Source organism: Camelina sativa, chromosome 20, assembly GCF_000633955.1.
Source record: "Camelina sativa cultivar DH55 chromosome 20, Cs, whole genome shotgun sequence".
Lineage (NCBI taxonomy): Eukaryota > Viridiplantae > Streptophyta > Magnoliopsida > Brassicales > Brassicaceae > Camelina > Camelina sativa.
Genome location: NC_025704.1, coordinates 2,148,011 through 2,166,292, shown reverse-complemented (window position 1 = coordinate 2,166,292; position 18,282 = coordinate 2,148,011). Strand labels below are relative to the sequence as shown.

At 35.7% G+C, this 18,282-nt stretch overlaps 4 protein-coding genes across 4 annotated transcripts; all 4 read right to left on the bottom strand.

Annotated features, from left to right (window-relative positions):
• LOC104768740 (DEAD-box ATP-dependent RNA helicase 18) lies at positions 125–3,544 on the bottom strand. Its single transcript, XM_010492775.2, has 11 exons — positions 3,175–3,544; positions 2,811–3,047; positions 2,439–2,687; positions 2,098–2,177; positions 1,920–2,025; positions 1,720–1,833; positions 1,536–1,634; positions 1,344–1,433; positions 1,145–1,251; positions 896–1,039; positions 125–646 (listed from the first exon to the last, which is right to left on the bottom strand). The coding sequence occupies exons 1-11, from the start codon at positions 3,517–3,519 to the stop codon at positions 361–363; spliced, it is 1,857 nt and encodes a 618-aa protein (XP_010491077.1). The 5' UTR covers positions 3,520–3,544; the 3' UTR covers positions 125–360.
• On the bottom strand, positions 5,233–6,521 carry LOC104768739 (abscisic acid receptor PYL5-like). Its single transcript, XM_010492774.2, has one exon. It carries the CDS (start codon positions 6,272–6,274, stop codon positions 5,663–5,665), a length of 612 nt encoding a protein of 203 aa, XP_010491076.1. The 5' UTR covers positions 6,275–6,521; the 3' UTR covers positions 5,233–5,662.
• Positions 11,889–13,678, bottom strand: LOC104768738 (dehydration-responsive element-binding protein 2A-like). The gene is made up of 2 exons (XM_010492773.2): positions 13,507–13,678; positions 11,889–13,188 (listed from the first exon to the last, which is right to left on the bottom strand). The coding sequence occupies exon 2, from the start codon at positions 13,160–13,162 to the stop codon at positions 12,167–12,169; it is 996 nt and encodes a 331-aa protein (XP_010491075.1). The 5' UTR covers positions 13,163–13,188; positions 13,507–13,678; the 3' UTR covers positions 11,889–12,166.
• On the bottom strand, positions 14,791–17,267 carry LOC104768737 (laccase-12). The gene is made up of 6 exons (XM_010492771.2): positions 17,067–17,267; positions 16,811–16,962; positions 16,481–16,725; positions 16,249–16,377; positions 15,208–16,152; positions 14,791–15,106 (listed from the first exon to the last, which is right to left on the bottom strand). Exons 1-6 carry the CDS (start codon positions 17,160–17,162, stop codon positions 14,976–14,978), a joined length of 1,698 nt encoding a protein of 565 aa, XP_010491073.1. The 5' UTR covers positions 17,163–17,267; the 3' UTR covers positions 14,791–14,975.

Here is an 18,282-nt window from a genome sequence, read left to right as displayed (position 1 = left end):
AAAAAGTCTATATATTTTACAGTTTTCTACTCGTTTTATTAATGTTAGGTTTGATTAAAGTATGAGAGTGTGTATTCTAATCATAAAATTGATCCTATCTCTTTTAATCCAAACAGACAAAATATCACTGGATTAAAAGGTCTCTTCTGATGGTCAAGACTCAAGATCTTTAGAATACATTTCAAAAATTAGAACAAACAAAACACATGATCCAGTGTAATTCTCAAAAAAACAAAATCAAAAGCTATGCCCACAAAACATGACTCTTTCTTTTTAACTAACACATATGAGAGTACAGAAACTAACCTTAGTCCATCTCTGCTAATGATTCAAGCATTATGCAGGTTTTGTTTCTTCTCTTCAGAATAAATCATCCTCTCCTGTAAGTCTTGCATATTCATCTTCTTTAATTAACCCTTTCTTTAGTTTTATCAGTGACCGGTAATCTCGATCCATCTCTTCTTCATCTTCAGCAGTTTGAATAGTTTGTCTTTGCTTCCCCGTTAGCTTCCTCGACGCTTTCTTAGGATCATTAGTAGCAGTACCATCAACCCTTTTTCTCTTGCCTTTCTCTTTTTTCTCTTCTTGCCGTTTCTCTTTCCTTGCTTTTACGTTTTGCTGCCTTTGTTTCTCCCGAGATTTGTCCCTGCGTTGATTCAAAACATTCAGGTTTAGAGAAATGCCTACTCATCAACTCAGAAAGCATATGATTCCTGGAAACACTAGACCTAAGAATGGACAAAGACTCCAGACTACAAACGCTTATTTGCTCTAAATCTAAACATGGTCATTGTACTGTATCAAGTTTTTGTCTTTCGGTGTCTCAGAAACTAGGGTAACAGGAGAAAGCGGATTCATATTATAAACGTTTAGGGATTTTGGTAGAAAAAATTACGTGAATCTTATGTCTTCAAACTTGACGCCTTCAACGGGTGTGAAACCCTCACTAGAAAGTCTGTGTTGTTTAATTTCAGACATGGAAGGAAGATACAAGAGGCCATATCCCATGGCTAACTTTCCGATCTCAAGTTCTTTCCATCTGTAAGTTAGGACCAAAAAAGAAAGAAACTTTCCCATTAGAAAAGTTATAGATCAAGAATGGATTTGTAGAAACAGAAAAAACGACTGAGCCTCATGAATGAACCTGAAGATGAAAGAGCAGTGATGTTCCTTATAAGCACGGACAAAGGAAACAAATGCCTTTAATCCCTTCTCCAACACTGCCCGGTCCTTCATGGCAGCCGAACGTATCTGAACACGTTTGTAGCGATTAGTAAGCACTGTGACTGACACAGAGGGAGAGGGAGAGGGAGAGAGAGAGAGAGGCACAGAGGTTTTCTTACAATCGGGATGACATCGGATGCGTCCTCAGAGCATTTCCTCTCTTCCAGAGGGACTCTTCTTATGCGCATAAACTCTACATAGGCTTCCTCCTACACACATATGCAAGTGAACCTTTCAGCTTTTCATGCTATACGATGTAACTATGGAAAAAAAATCGGGTAAAAGAGAAGATAAAGTGATCAAAGCCAAACCCTGGGAAGTAAAAACACAATAGCCCTCCCTTGTCTCCCCAATCTTGCAGTTCTTCCGGCCCTATGGTTGAACATATTTGGGTCTTGTGGGGGATCATACTGCATGAACATGTTCGAACCTTTGAATCATATATATTGCAACGAAATATGGCATAACAATGGAAACAAACATTATGGAATCTACCTGAACTACGTAATCAATGCCTGGTATATCAAGCCCACGTGCAGCAACATCTGTGCACAGAAGAGCACCGCTTGATGCTTTAGTAAATGAAGCTAATGCCTTGTCTCTTGCATTCTGATGTTTTACATATTTCATCAAAACCTTTAATAAAACAGGCAATGAGGTGATATGGAAAATTAAAACGTATCACGGTAACTTACTTGCTTCATATCTCCATGGATTGGAATTAAAGATATGGACTTCAGGGTAGGAATTTTTGAAAGTACGAATCCCCAGTAATCAACAGAAGCACAAGTCATGAAGAATCTGCAGAGTTACTTAGACTTAATTATAAGGATATTATAGTTTTTAAGTCTGTGTGAAATACTATAAACTTACACCATAAGCTTTTTATTACTGTTCTTGATGAGCAGATCCACTAGTTGTGATGATTTCTTATCTGCTTCGCATTCCATATACTGTAGAGACAAGGAGAAATAAACGGCTAAGCAACGCATAAATAGGAAATGTAAAGACAAAATAATCGCAGCAAACTTGCTATCAAGCAAGAGAAGGGAGTACAATGAGAGCTACCAAGAGAATCGTTAAAACTACAGGATCCTTACAAATAGAAGAATATTTTTCCATTAATCAGGTCACAAACTCACAATAATGATACGACAAGATAACTTACCACTTTGAAAATATATTTACATATTTATACATTGAACTCATAATACCTCAAGATGAAGACCAGAAGGGGTTCTCGAGTTTGTCAATTGCTGGGATGATTCCGACTTCGACTCAGCTCGAACTTCAACTCTCACAGGGTTCCTAAGCCCAGCCTTGGCGAGCTCTTCAACACCCTCTGTTTGTGTAGCTGAAAAGAGGCCAGTCCTCCTCTGCTTTGGCAAGCGTGAGATAATGTAATTCACCTGCTTCTGGAACCCCATCTCCAAAAGTCTATCTGCCTCATCCAAAATAAGAATCTACATATGCAAAAAGATTCACCTAGTTATCAAACTACAAAGTAACAATCTAAACTTTCAAGTGGTTAAAGCATCATAACCAAATCCAGCTATATATGAAAAACAACATCCATTTAAAACTACCTCAAGATTTCGAAAATCAAGAATCTCCAGTCGTTCCATTATATCTGAAAGCCTTCCAGGTGTACCAATCAAGAGATTGCATCCTTCTTCTTCAATAATCTTAACGTCAGCTCTCACCTCTCGGCCTCCAACAAGTAACACAGAGTTCACATTTGCCAAAGTGGAAACAAATGGCTGTGCCACATTATATATCTGCGTTGATAGCTCTCTCGTTGGCGATATAATAACCCCCATGACCTGTATAATCCAATTTCAATAAGCATCAAACCTAAAACATAAATATCAAACTCCACAAACCTCACAATTCAAAAATCAAAGATTGAACTTGTACCATAAAAATCCTAAATTTCCAGATTATCTTTACCTGGTGAGGCTTCGGAGGGTATGAGGTGGATTTACGGAGGATTTCAACGAGTGGGAGGACGAAAGCTAGGGTTTTTCCAGAACCAGTGGCAGCGTCGACGGCGACATCCTTGTAACGGCAGAGTAAAGGAATCGTGGCGGCTTGAACCGGAGTGCAGAACTCGAAATTAGATTGACTAAGCGCCTCAATGATATCTCCGGAGAGTGGAGGTTCTAGGTCGGAAAAACGCGTCTCCGTTAAAGCTTTGTTTGTGTTCGCCGACGAATCCATGACGGCCGCCGCTGTTTCTTGTCTCTCACTTCCCGCTTTAGGGGTCGGTGACCTTTTGTTATATAAGCCAAACATCAAACGCAGCGTTTCGGTTCGTTTATGTTGGAATTTTACGACACAAAATTAAGTACTGAACCGGTGACCAATTGCGAGACAAAATAACAAATGTATCTCTCGGCCCATTTATTTTAGGTAATTATTGGGCCTTAGCACTTACAATAATACCTGAAAATTCTTACGATTATTATTAAGCACTTAACTATAACACATATAATTAGAGACATGTGAAGTATCTTATAAGCAGTCATCAGTCATTACTAATTAGGGGACAAAATAAAATGTCATGAATAATTTGTATGATGTCGCATGATAGTTTACAACTTTACATATCCACATTTAGAAGTATTATGAAAACAAGACTTTTATTTTGTAAGCACTTTTGAAAACCAAAGAATAAAAAATGTAAACCATTAGTGTTTCTAGGTTATTTTTCAACAACAACATGCAATATGCGGATTTGAATCCCGACGGTGACACGATAATGGACTAGCAAAAATATTGTTATGTCAATATTAATTTGTTCCAAATAAAAAAAGATGTTTTACCAAACAAAAAATAAATAAATAAATGGGACACTATACTGTAAAGAAAGATAGTTTTGTTCCAAATAACAATAGTTTTTTTTTTTTTTTGTTCTTTCTATGAAATATTAGGATGTAAAAATAAACATTAGTCAGAATTTATGGCGTAGTAACATAATATATTGCATGCTTGATTATAATATGAATCTAAATCAGGTAGCATATGTAAGTTGAACAAGGCAGAAATATATATACTCTTTTGACAAGATTTTGATTTATCAAAATCCTTTGTATGATTATTAAAAAGGGGATTGGATGAAAAAGAAATATAAACTCATAAAGACCGGCATAGGGGGTTCGTTGTATCATTTCCCACTAGGGGGAAAAAAACTAGCAAGTTGCAACGCGTTTCCAGCTAAATTTTAATTGCATGTCCTTTTAAGACTTTCTTACTTAAATAAAAATTTTGAAATATACAAACGAATTAAGAAATAGCAACCCACCAAATGAAAAAAAATATATATATCGTAGACCAAAAACATATGAATTCTTAAATATAAACCCACTAGGTTGGTTGTAATTAATTTAAAACAACCAAACGGGGGAATAAAATATGAAATAATCTCCACTTGACCAGCCTAGTAGCCAATGAAATAACAAGTTGGTTATAGTTTAAGCACGTCTACTTTTCTTTTCTTTTTCGCTTTAGGTCTAAGCCCTATATACTGTATTATGTTTATGTTAATTGCACATGCTAATAATCAGGTTTTAAATTCCATTATCTGGTTTTATATATAGTTTTCCTTTAAGATTTGTTTATTTGCTGTGAATCTTTCATACATTTCATCTACATATACATTGTGTGATCGATGTATTTTAGCCTGGTTTCATCTACATACATTTCATCTTTCATACATTTACCCATGTTTAAAATACTTTCATTTATTTGCTGTGAATCCATTATCTGGTTTTATATAGTTTTCCTTTAATAAATTGTTACAAGAATATTTTTGTGTGATCGATGTATATAGACAGATAATTCGAATATACTTTCACTAAAAATTAAATATGACCATGATGACGATAAAACTTTCAAGTTAAATGAATACTATATGAGTTTTATTATTTGGAGGGTGGCACAGTTATTGCCTTGATTAATTCTTGGTTCGGAATATTATATGTTACACAATACGTACTGATGCAAAAATACTTAAAGCAAATTCATTTATAAACCACAAAAATGGATAAGAGTAAGATTTAAAAGAAACAAGAAAAATTAAAACAACAAGTCACAAAATTATGATTCCATGTACAAAACAACGAAGTGATTAATATCATTTTAACAGATTCATGACCTCAAATTGCTATTATGTACCACCCACAGCATCCTCCAAAATCCATATTTTTTTTGTGAATCTCCCCCCAACATATATTTCGATAGTCCCAACATAAATCTAGCTCCCAAGGAAATCCAATTAAATTCCACATTCTGTCTAAACCAAAATATCTATTTAAAGAAATGAAAAAAAAAAATAAGAAACTCGAAATTTTCTTCCTTAAGGAATTAATAGGAAAAAAAAAAATAGATACATACATACATAATTGCATTAATAAAAATAAAAATAAAGGATGTGGGATTATCGCCGGTTGGTACTTCTAGCCAGAGACTGGAGGTTGCACCGGACGATAGTATCAACAAAACTTACAGTTTCCTCCTCCGTGTTCCCCGGCGGTACATCCACGATGTAAGACTCAACCACTACGGTACCTTCGTCGTCCGATGCGTGTAGCGTAGTCACCGATCGGTAGTTCTTGAGCCTGTGGTCCCCACCAACGACACTAAAACTTATCACGTGCCTCTCCTCGTCCAAGATCTCTAGCCTCTCGGTGCTCGACACAGCCGGAAGCCCGGAGACAACCATGACTTCCCTGAGATCTCCGACGTGTAGACCGTCGCCTTGTACGATACGGCACTGCCTGATGAAGTTCTTGTAAACCTTCGGGTTATCGAAACGCCTCACGAGAGCCCACACGGACTCAGGAGGCGCGTGGATCCTCTGCACCACCGAAGAGCAGCACTGGTCCGGACCAACGTCGTGCGTGTGGTGCATCGCCACGTGCTCCGGCACATGCATACCGCGCGTGAGACACACTCTCCTGATCGGACCATCGCTCTGATCGTGAGGCTGGAGATTGTGGAAGCCGTTTGTAGCGTCTGAGCTGTGATGGAGTTGCACTGGCGACCTCATGATGGTTGATGATCTCTCCTTCTGAACTTTTCTTTTTCTTTTTAGTGTGTTTTGAGAGAAAATATAAGAATTCCCCTATAGTATATATTGCGATCGAGAGCTAGAGAATTTAAGTTTGATGAGAAATTAAAAGAAAGAGAGCTTTTTGATCTTGTTCGCTGTCGGTTGTCAAGTTGGTTTTGTTTGAGAAATTTTTTAAAAAAGTATGATCGATCATCTAATTTTTATTTTATAATATAGAATAACAATAAGATATGAACAATTTGTGTGTTTCTTTTATTATAAGTTGTAGATAGATAGATAGATGGATAGAGATAGCTGGGGATGTGAAGGCTTTTGTGTTTGTATGTATATAGACACAGTTGTGTATGCATATATATATATGTGTATGTGACCATGTATATGATACATTGTACCAGTTTTATGTTCCATGATTTTTTTCCCCAGATGCCTCCTTCATTAACTTTAATATACCATCAAATAAATTTATAGTCTATATAGATTCCACATTTTCCATGTCAATGTTTTATGTTTTTTTTTAAAAAAAATCTACAAGGTTTAACTAATCCGGTAAATAAATAAATTAAGTGCTTTTAGAAGAAAATTTTTTATCTCAGTTACATTTAAAATATTAAAAAAAATCATTAGTTAATATAGTAAACTATCTTACTGTTATTATTATCAAGATTACTAAAGTAGAAGTTGTGAGAAATAACAATTTTTTGTTATCAAATTATGAGAAATAAATTATGTATTGCATGCACGATATTTTCTTTAAAATTTGAATAACTTCCTTCAAATAATATCGCTAAAATTTATTATATCTATGTCTAATTATCTAATATATATATATATATATATATAATTTTTTAAAAATATATATATATATACTATAATGAAATCATTAATTATATTAAACAAAAAATAATTTAAAGTTAACCAACACTTCTCTTCAATATCTTAGACTATACCATCTATTATCAATATATACCGGAATAAATATTTATATATGTATATTTAACAGTAAAATAATGTAAGAAGAAGGCAGTTACGCAATACACTTATACACATGTATATCAAAATAATCTATTTAAAAGAGTCAAATTATAGATATCAAAGTGGATACTGGGTAAGCTAAAGTGGATAAAAGAACCATATATATGAAATGTGTTAAATATGTGTTACGATAAACATATTTAAAACTAAAAATTGTGATAATTAGAAATTATACGAATATCACCTGTAAAATATAGGGAATAATAAACGCGAATGTGGGAATGTGCTGTCGTAAATTGATTCATAGAGTAAAGATAGACATGGACATGGCTAAGGATAAAACTACATACATGCATGAGCACACGTGCATGCACAGATGTTGATGGGTTTGTCATAAAATGTGTATGTAGATGTGAGTTATATTATTATGTATGGAGAGAGAGAGAAAGAGAGAAAGAGTCGTAGGAAAGGTGAGACCTTATCAAAGAGCTTACGCCGGATGGATTGCAAGTGGATGTTGCAACTTGCAAACTTCTTTGGACTTAGTTTAGGTAGAAAGATTATCCTTTCCTTTTTTTTCATTTTCTTTTTTCTTGATTTTCTTCAAATTCTTTTGTTCTTGTTGCCATTTTAATATTATATTCTCATACATCATATAGTACAAAGGTTGTTGCATCGCGACTTTGTAATTTTTAAAAAAAAAATCATATAAATAGCCCACATGGGTATGGTACTCTACATCAAGTTTCATCAGGCTATTTGTAAGACTTACGCAGTACAATTAAGTAATTTACAAAATATATTTTATAATATATGACAACCGTGTATGTTACTTGGGAGTCGTTGAGTTTATACAAATTTAAGACCATCCACAATGGTGTGGGATTTTTTTTGGTCCCCACATTTAATACTAATATTTTGAGGGTTTCTTATTTTTAGTAGGAGCATTGGTGTGTATTTGGGTTTGGTCCCCCAAATAAAATAATATTATTTTGAAAGTTTAAAGATTAATTATTTAAAGAAAGAAAATACAAAAACATACAATTTAGAAATTAATAACATTAAAAATATAACATAAAAACATCAAAACCAAAACAAACATTTTATTCAACTCATAGAAATTTTAAAATCAAACTTCATTATCCGGAAGATGTCCAAAGTTTGTCCAAATATGCTCAATCAAATCATGTTTTAGTTGATCATGAGCTTGTTTATCCCGAAGTCTTGTTTGACGAGTAATCGTACTGCTGATATTTGAACCCACACCGGCGGCACCAACGGTAAATGTTTGATCCACATGTTCTCCGTGTTGAAATTCAGAAATAATGTTTCGGTAACTGTATGTATGTCGTTCGTCTTCGACAATCATATTATGGAGTATTATGCATGATCTTATTACATTTGCCATTTTGTTTTTATCCCATAAACGAGACGGATTTTTAATAACGGCGAATCTAGCTTGCAAGACTCCAAAGGCACGCTCAACATCTTTCCTAACAGCTTCTTGTTTTTTAGAAAAGAGAGATTTTTTCCTACCTTGTGGAAGTCGGATTGATTGAATAAAAGTTGCCCAATTTGGATAAATACCATCAGTGAGATAGTACGCCAAGTTGTACTCCCTTCCGTTGACAACAAGGTTGACTTCCGGAGCTTGACCGGTTATTATGTCATCAAAAACATTAGATCGATCAAGAATATTAAGATCGTTCATAGTACCTGGAGCTCCAAACATTAGAAGAGAAGGAATGCGAAGATAAGAGATGCGAGTATAGAAGAGAAGTGAATATCATTTACAAGTGAGAAAGGGAAGATAAATGAAAGAGATTTATGGTTTAAAACCTTACTTGCAATAACTATCAAAACTTAAAGACCAAACAACAAATGTCTAATCACAATTTATGACAAGTACACATTACAACTACCAAATTAAACAAGAAACTATGAACAAACAACACTAAAATTAAATACAACCAACTACACAACAATGCTACCAATTTATTACAAGTAAACATTACAACTACCAAATGAGAAACCTAAAAAAAAACACAACCATACGAATCAATGCGAGACATCATACGAATGACATTGTTAAAAAAATTTATCCAAAAATCATACGAATGACAATGACTATCTTAATCAACCAAAAGTTGTATCAAAATCAATGTCAAAAACATTTTACCAACCATACCAATGACACAACAATCACCAAATTGAAAACCTTGATAAAAAAAAATTTAACCTATCTCAATGTTAAAAAAATAGACCGAGACACAAAGATGATGATCCTTTAACATTTAAGAAAAAAAAACCAAAGTTTAACGATACTCAATGTTTTAAAAAAATTTTGACCAAGACACAAACATGTTTATAAGATCAACAACTACAGCAAAGGACAAACGACACAGACACAACTCGATCTTCACACAGAGACATAACGATCCATCGAACAAATGAAAAAAACAAAAAAAACACCAAAGAAACATAACCTAAATCATTTACCCTAATTCAATATCCCTAAATCAATAACCCTAATTCAATAACCCCAATTAATTAACCCTAATTGAATAACCCTAATTCAATTACCCTAATTCGCAAACCCTAATTATCTAACCCTAATTCGATAATCCCAAATCCCTAACCCTAATTCGATAATCGGCGCCAATCAAGGTTAAATCTCATGTAGTGGGAAGAAGACTAACCTTATTTAGACGGATATCATCGGGAGAGAAGCTCGAACCGCCGGACAAGCTTCGGGTGACAGGGACAGATCGCTTCGGGAGAGAAGATCGAACCGCTGGACGTCTTAGGTATTGAAGATCGGACCGGCTTCGGATGCGACAGAAGATCGGCTTCGTTAATCTGGCAAGATTTTCCGGTGAAAAGAACAGAACGTCGTGGAGGATCGAATCGCCTTCGTGGTCGCCGTCAAGAGGGAGAAGAAAGAACTCGGGATGATTTTGTCTCCCGAATACATTTTTTTTAGACCTAGCTTATTCGAGAACAAATCACACGGCTACACGTGGCGAAGAGGACGGTAAAAAAACGTCCCCAAATAAGAACCGTTTTTCAGATATTGGGCTTTTTTCATTTAAATTTAAATCCAATAAATATTGGGGACGGGCCAAATCCACGCCATTGTGGATGGTCTAAAGGGCCAAATGTTTTCACACATATTTTGGTCTATGTGGTTTAGTTAAACTGTGACGATAAATGGAATTTTCAAGGTCAAAATTTATGCATGACCAAAATTTATTTCTGTTTCTAAACCTTTTTAAATCTAAATAACCAAATTGATCGAAATAGCAAATACAATTTTAAGTTCAAATATAATTTAATTATGTCTCTTTTTTTGTTTTTTTCTTTTAAAAAGAGTTGATTATAAATATATCGCCTCTGCAAGCTGCTCTTGTCAACTTCTCCATGGAGGCATGGACGAATCCGTCGACAGATAAACTTAGATGGGCAAGAACAGGCTACAGTGGAGAGTAAAGCCATTTCAAGTAGTGTTGAGAAGCAAACGCCAGACCTAGATGGGCTCATTGTTGAAGAGTTATGCATGGGCAACCCTAACGGCAAGAAAGCTGATCCTAGAAAAAGGGTATGCGCATTTAGGTCCTAACTTGCATACATATGCTATCACCACATGATTACTGCAATGTCATAGATTATGCAACAAGGTGGCAGTGTGATAAGAATGTGGGTGGGTATTTAAAGAATTGGCATTGGATAGGAAGCCAACTAACTAATAATGCCTTACTTGGACGTAAGAGCACCAAAGATTCATATTGGATAGGAACTGAACAAAAAAATGTATAATAAGAGGTACCTACGAGCACCAAGACTATTAAGTTAGAGCTCATTTCATTGTCTCTGACTCTGAGTGCAGGTTAGTGTCCATTATAATTTAAAGCTTCAGAAGAATGAAGAGATTTTTGATTCCAACGTACGAAAGTCACCTGTGAAGTTTCGTCTAGGTTGGCATTATAACTAGATTATACTTTATTAGTCTGTGACTGGTACTTGGATACTTAAGGTGCTTGTTGTTACATGCAGGTGTTGGACTTATTAAGGTATTGATTTATCTTTTTGGGCAAACAAATGCTTTAATTAACCACACTACATATTATCTGCTTTGTTTTACAAGTTCATTACGATTACTACGATTATAATTCCATTTTGGTATTACTCTGTTTTCTTTGAAAATTTATAGTACTTTTACGATGGAACTCATCCTAAGAAATTGAACAATTAAATATGTTTCATGTATGAGATACAATATTCATTACCATACGGATACAAACATGAAAAAGACCACAAACAGAGAACGTACATGGAGCCATGGACGGTGACAGCCACGCCGTTAGATATTATTATATGGAGAATTGCTAACCTTTTTGGTTGAGCCGCTAATGGTTTTGCTTAATGTTGTAATTTAATTACTGTCTCAAGGAAATCTAGACCAACAAATACGCGTGTGGGTTTCAATTATTAACCAATCTTCTTTCACTGACCAATTTGGCTGTACTCTGTTACCCTTTTTGCTCTTACAATATGAGGCATATGCGTTCCCCAATACTAATCTCAAAATAGCAACAAATTTTTTCAGTAATCGAGTCAATAAAGCTTCACAAGTGTGTAATATTGTTTATTCCAACTATTATACAGTATAACATAAGAAAAAACCAAACCAAGGAACAACCAAAGAGAAGCAGACTAACAAACTATAGTTGTCTTCTCTGTTGTCATATTGGAGGATATGTACAGTTCACTTTTATATGAAAAAACGTGGTACTCTCAGTCTTCTGAAGTTCTCTCTATATCACTAAAACTAAGATAGAGAATCAACAGTCATTATGGGATTACGGCAAATAACAAATTACATCCCGGTGTTTGAGTTTAGTTCTGCAGATCCAAGAAACTCAAGTCGTCAAAGAACCCATTACCATCCTTTGCTTCAAGCTGAAACGGAGGTAATCCGTAACCGTAGTCAAGGCTTTGCAGCGAGTTAAATCCGCCTTGTCTCCTCTCGGGTTTGAATGATCCGTTGTCAACATTGTTCCCCGTGTACTGGTCCTGGTTCAAGTTTGTAAACATGTCGCCTTTCATATCCCCTAGTAGCTCATCAACATCTAACATCTCTGAAGGATCCCAGTGGCTCTGATCCAGATCATTGGGCCAACCGTAGTCTGCAACAGAGAGCGAATCCGGCTGTTGCTTACAGGTTTCTACAATCTCTTGCTCCTTCTTCTTCTCTTTCTCTTTCAGAACATCACTCCAATAGTTATGTTCAACCTCAGACAGCCAATCGACGTCTTTCTTCATCTCAGCTACACCATTCTCCAAACGAAACATAGGCTTAGCTTCACCCAAAAATGGTTTAGATTCACAATCTGCCTCCTCAGTTTTCACATGAACACAACCAGGAGTCTCAACCGTGCACACCTCAGACTGATTCGAGCTACTCGTAACCTCAGAGCCATCAGACTGAGGGAAATTAAGACGAGCCAAAGGACCATACATAGCTTTAGCCGCCTCGTCATAAGCAGAGGCAGCCTCCTCAGCAGTAGGGAAAGTACCAAGCCAAAGCCTACTCCCACGGTTAGGTTCTCTAATCTCAGCAACCCATTTACCCCAAATCCTTTGCCTAACTCCTCTGAAACTACATCGACCATTCTCAGGTCCTCCTTTACCTTTCATACAACCCTTCTTGGAGCCTTTAGCAGGTACTTTCCTTTTCTTGGTAGAAGCTTCTTCAACAGTATCGTTATACTCTTTCCATCTCTTTAACCTCTCGGCCACAGTGATACCATCACGTCTACTTCTCGATTTCCTTTTCCTCGATGTATCGAGCTGAGTTTTGTTTATATCTCCACTCTGATCATATACTGCCATCTTCTTCTCAGTAGCAACAACACAATCTACAAAACACAACACTTTTTAATATCAGAACACTAGCTTAGTCAAAAGAACCTAATTTACATTCAAATTTCTCAAAATTAGGAATTGAATTCATACGAACTCCTAAAATTTGATTAAAGCTTCCCAAAAGGCAAAAACCTAAACTTTTTAATTTACAGAGAAACCCAAAAGGCAAAATCGAAGCTAACAGGGAAAAAAAGCCTAAAAGCCAAACATAAACCCTAAAATTTATCATCTAACCACAAAACAGAGCACTCTTTAAGAACAACTTAGGGAAAAATCAAAGAAATTGAGTAAGAACCCAGAAATAAACGTACCTATTGGGGACGAAATTTCAAAATTAGATGCTTGATCGAAATCAAATTCTCTTCCTTTATCGAGATAAATCGCTTCCGTGTGTTAAGTGTTCTTGCGCGTATCTCTTCTTATTGTAAAGCTCTTGTTTTTGAGTTGTTTCTCTCTTTCACTTTAGCTGAAATCAAAAATATCTTAAGAGAAGGCAAGTATCGAGGAATATTTATAGCCTTCTCTAGATTATTCTATATTATTATTTTAATTAAAATCTGTTGGGTTACTAATAGTGACGTGGCTGTCTTTGATTCGAACATCATTGCTTAGACATCTTCTGCGAACGACGAGTGTCTCGAATCTTCTCGAAACACGCTGTTGATACGGGTAAGTAATTTTTTTTTTTTTTTTAATTGAGTAAATGGATAAGATCATCAGACCTACGGCTTTATTTTTTATTACTATTTTAACCATTTTTAAAATATCTTCATTTTTTTTACCATTTTTTAAATCAAAAGAAACCTTCTTAAAATGTATTTTTTTTGCCAGATTTATGAAGTCTGACAACAGATCATCGTCACATCTGCTCTTTCTCGATTTTTCTTGGTCCATTGCCACATTTTTAAAACATTTTTTTAAATCACTTTATAATACTATGTGCTATGCAGTGCTACGGGTGATAACTAATCTGCATTAAAATATTATTTCTCCTATACAAAACCCTTTTTAATTGATTTTTTTTTTCTAGCATTTACATATCTGGTCAAAGATGGTGGTCAATATTGTAAAATCAACCGTTTTCAGTGTACATGAAATTTGTAAGTTACAAATTCTAATTCAGCTTTTAGTTCATAAGTGACAAATTTTAAAGGATAGAAACGAATTCATAACGAGTATATCGACAAAATGTGACCCAGAAATGTCTAATGGAAAAAGGTCAGTTAAACATTAAAGTATTAGCTGACTAGAGACGTGTCCAATGATGAAGCTCAAACTTGGGTGGCTTAACTTTGAGCAGAGCGACAAGGGTTTCATTACCATATATTAATAAACAATATGGTTTGTTGCAAGTTGTAAGCAAAGTATTAGAGCAGTCACATAGCCTTTGCATGTGCCTCATGTGTCCTCGTGTTTCAAAGGCCACTTCATCCACTACGTGTCTCTAACGCCATCGCTAAACGCAAACCCACGCAGTTGCCTACGTAATAGTAATACTAGCTTTTGGGCCTTATTCATTCAAGGCTCTATTATTTTAAGGCCCATTTTTCGTTATTAAGCTGAAAAAAACCCATTAGTACGTCCAGTTCGGATCATAGCTGAAAAATTTCATCTTTTCATTAATTTTGAATTTTCTTTGGGGGTAACATACACAGAAACAATATAATCTGTGATCGACATTGAAACAAAATACAACACTTTTATCTACGCAGACTGACAAATACAATAACAATACCAAAATCTGAATATATTCTTCTAGAAATGTATCCTTTTATTGAAACTAGCAAACAGGTAGATCATGAGGAGGAGCTTCAAGAGTCTCCAATTCTCCGACACCATTTTCGACCAAGAACGCCATAGCAAGACCCCATTTTATATGAACATCCAAGTGACAATGCATCAACCAAACCCCTGTTTCATTACCACACAAAGCCAACAAGAAAACATAAGAAATCAACTATAACTATTTCTTAAAATGTTTTAAAATAGATAGTTTGTTTTTTGTTAATTACCTGGATTATCAGCTACGAATCTGATAACAGCCCATCCATTAACAGGAACAGCCACAGTGTTTCTAAGTGGAGGATCAACAAGGTTAAACTTAGAAGTATCTTTCTTGGGGTTAAAGTTACCAAACCCTTCACCAACAATGTAGAAATCGTAACCGTGAAGATGAATCGGATGATTCTCCGACGTAACAATGTTCGTATCCTGTAAAACAACCTGAACTCGAGATCCATACTTGAGATTATACAGTTTAGTACCCTTAACCGGCTGAAACAGAGCCCTGCTTATGTTATTTCCGGTATAATCGAATTTAACCGGCGGTTTCGCGGGAAAATCAGTCGTGAAAACGCCGGGGATGCCGTTGGAATGTGCTTGCAAGAGCGAGAAATTCGACGGTAGAACAAACGAAACGTTGTTCATCGATGCGGTAAACCGGGTTCCGTTTAAGCCCTGGCACCGGCTTTTAGGGAAATTCTTGGGACAGTTGTCTAGACCTAAACCGACGGTAAAGAACAAACCATCATCGATTGTTTTCGGTACGACGACGTTACGGAGAGATTTGAACTTTCTTGAGAATGACGTCACGGTGTTGGTGTCGTTGAAGGCAGGCAAAACCGGCAAGATTGGTGGAGAAGAAGTCGTCGTGTTCTTGTATTGGAGTATGGCTGTGGTTGTTGTGTTATCAAACGGTGCGTTTTGGGCGCTTTGGTAAGCTCTTGCTGCTATGTAATACCGTTTTGGCTGTTGGTCAGCGTTTAGAAGTACATCGGTTGTTTGGCCTGGACCTAACATAAGGACCTTTGTGGTGAATGGTTTGACGTAAGATGCGTCGGCTCCAACCACGGTGAGCTTGTGTTTAGCCACTGAGAAAAATAGCGGTTGGTTTAGAGCTGCGTTGATCACTCGTAGGAGACTTGTTTCCCCTGAATTTATCGGTACTACAACAGTCTCTGCATTTTTTACAAATATTCCAAAAAAATTAATATATCAAAAACTTAATTAAGTTAAGTTATTAGGGATATTATATAGTTTTTATTTTTTTTTACCTTTGGTTGAGCAATTATAGAGATCACCGGGTTGACCATTGATGGTATAAGCGTCGGATATATTCGGTGCAGCTCCGGTTCGAATCGCCTGGTTTATTACATCAACCGGATTTGCATTCCACCATTCCCCTGATTACAAAAAAAAATAGCCAATTAAAAATCTTGATTTTGAAAAATAAAAATTGTTAAATTTGTAGATCAAGTAGGGAAAATATTCTGGTATGGTGTATACCGAGCACGAGGGCGGTTTGACGATCCGGTTTAGGAAAAGGAAAAGAGGAACCAGGGGTTGGTTGGATAATGAGTGCGCCGTAGACGGTGGCTCGTAGCCAGGAGCTGTGAGCGTGCCACCACAATGTTCCTTCTTGGCCTTGGATAGTGAAACGGTAAGTGTAGCTCTTTCCGGGTCGGATCGGGCATTGGGTCACGAATTCAGGTCCATCTGCCCATCCGGTTCTTATCTGCCTCACTCCATGCCTGTTTTTCAAAATTTTATCATATACATCAACAAAAAAGCTTAACATATAATTTGATATAGAGTTATATATATAATGTAATGTACCAATGGATGGTGATATTGTTACGGGCGCGGTTATGCACTTTGACTTCAAGAGTGTCACCGTTGTTAACTTCGAGTGTAGGTCCTGGAAACATTCCGTTGACGGTGATAGCGTTACGGGTCTTGCACAGCCTCTTCACCGGCGTCTCTTGTATCTAAATAGTTTACACACAATACAAATAAGTAATAATGACACAATTAGTTGTTAATGAATGTAGTTATGTGTTAACGAACATGCAGTTTTTATTGAGGTACGTACGACGAAGTCATGGTGTTGAACTTTGGCTATAGTCGATGAAGCTGAGAGAAGGGAACAAAAGAACAACAAGAAAGAGAATGAGTGGACGGTCGTCATCAAGTGTGTTTAAGCTTTGAGCTTTTGATTTTTTTTTTTGTGATTAAGGTCTTATGAGGTGATTAGGAAGAAAATATATGAGAGGACGATTTGTGAGATTTATGAAGATGGAAAGATCCCTTTTATAGTAAAGATTAAATGGGAGTTTTTTCACTACATTATTTAGAGTTTGAAGAATTAGGTGCTGATTATTCAAAAGAAAATCAAAATTACCGGTCACCAACATATTTAAGTGTCTTTATCAGTTCGTTGGCTATGTTTTCTTTGCTTCTTTTCACACTTCTCATCGAAGATCATGGTTTAGTTAGTTTTCTTCTATTTTAAGAGTTGATCAACCTCAAAAGTGTTGGCAGAAAATATATGTTAATTCACATAGGATCATAATCACATTTGCCAAAAACATGATGTAAGTTTAGAAATTAGATTAAACACCTAACCTCTAAATGATTCGGTGACATATAAATGAACTCTGGATGTTATTTAAAAAATGATACACCCTGGTATATTTTACCATCTAGTATCCCTTGAAAGCTTGTATTGTATTTTCTCGAAACGTCAACCATGGAAACATAATTAGTTTTGTTAATAGTTTCTACATTTGTAATCATGTTCTGCACAGCAATAAACTAATATATATTTTTTTGCCCCTCCGAAATTGAAATGAGAACTTGAGACATTGAAATGGAGCAACTTAGTTGAGGTAAGTAGTTGCACCGAACACTTTGCACAATTTCAACAAAGTTTAGTTGAATTGAACTCGAGTCATTTCATGTCACGTCTAGTGCTTGTGTCTCAAGCTTCTTCCTTAAATCCCAAGTTTTCTACATATTAATTACCAAAAAAAAAAAAACATCATTAATCCTCATCGATAAAAAGATTTTAGCAATTTGATATCACATGTATGTTAATCATTAAACTAGGCATGACCAGATTAATCATTTTGTTATATTAAATGTAAACCAAACTCCAAAGTGGGATATATGTATGCAAAATATATATACATACGTTTTTCTTTTGAATACTGAAAATCTCAGACACTAAAGTTGATTTTGGGATACGAACAAGAACAATAACTAGGCTAGGCGCAATAATCTGAAAATATCAAAAATTGAACTTTGAA

Coding starts and splice junctions, on each gene's coding strand:
- LOC104768740 (XM_010492775.2), bottom strand. CDS start 3,519: ATGTTTGGCTTATATAACAAAAGGTCACCGACCCCTAAAGCGGGAAGT. Junction 2,178..2,438: donor CTTCTGGTCTTCATCTTGAG/GTATTATGAGTT, acceptor TTGTCTCTACAG/TATATGGAATGCGAAGCAGA. Junction 1,434..1,535: donor TTGTGTTTTTACTTCCCAGG/GTTTGGCTTTGA, acceptor ATATGTGTGTAG/GAGGAAGCCTATGTAGAGTT.
- LOC104768739 (XM_010492774.2), bottom strand. CDS start 6,274: ATGAGGTCGCCAGTGCAACTCCATCACAGCTCAGACGCTACAAACGGC.
- LOC104768738 (XM_010492773.2), bottom strand. CDS start 13,162: ATGGCAGTATATGATCAGAGTGGAGATATAAACAAAACTCAGCTCGAT.
- LOC104768737 (XM_010492771.2), bottom strand. CDS start 17,162: ATGACGACCGTCCACTCATTCTCTTTCTTGTTGTTCTTTTGTTCCCTT. Junction 16,378..16,480: donor TCAAACCGCCCTCGTGCTCG/GTATACACCATA, acceptor TTTTGTAATCAG/GGGAATGGTGGAATGCAAAT. Junction 16,153..16,248: donor CTATAATTGCTCAACCAAAG/GTAAAAAAAAAT, acceptor TAAAAAATGCAG/AGACTGTTGTAGTACCGATA.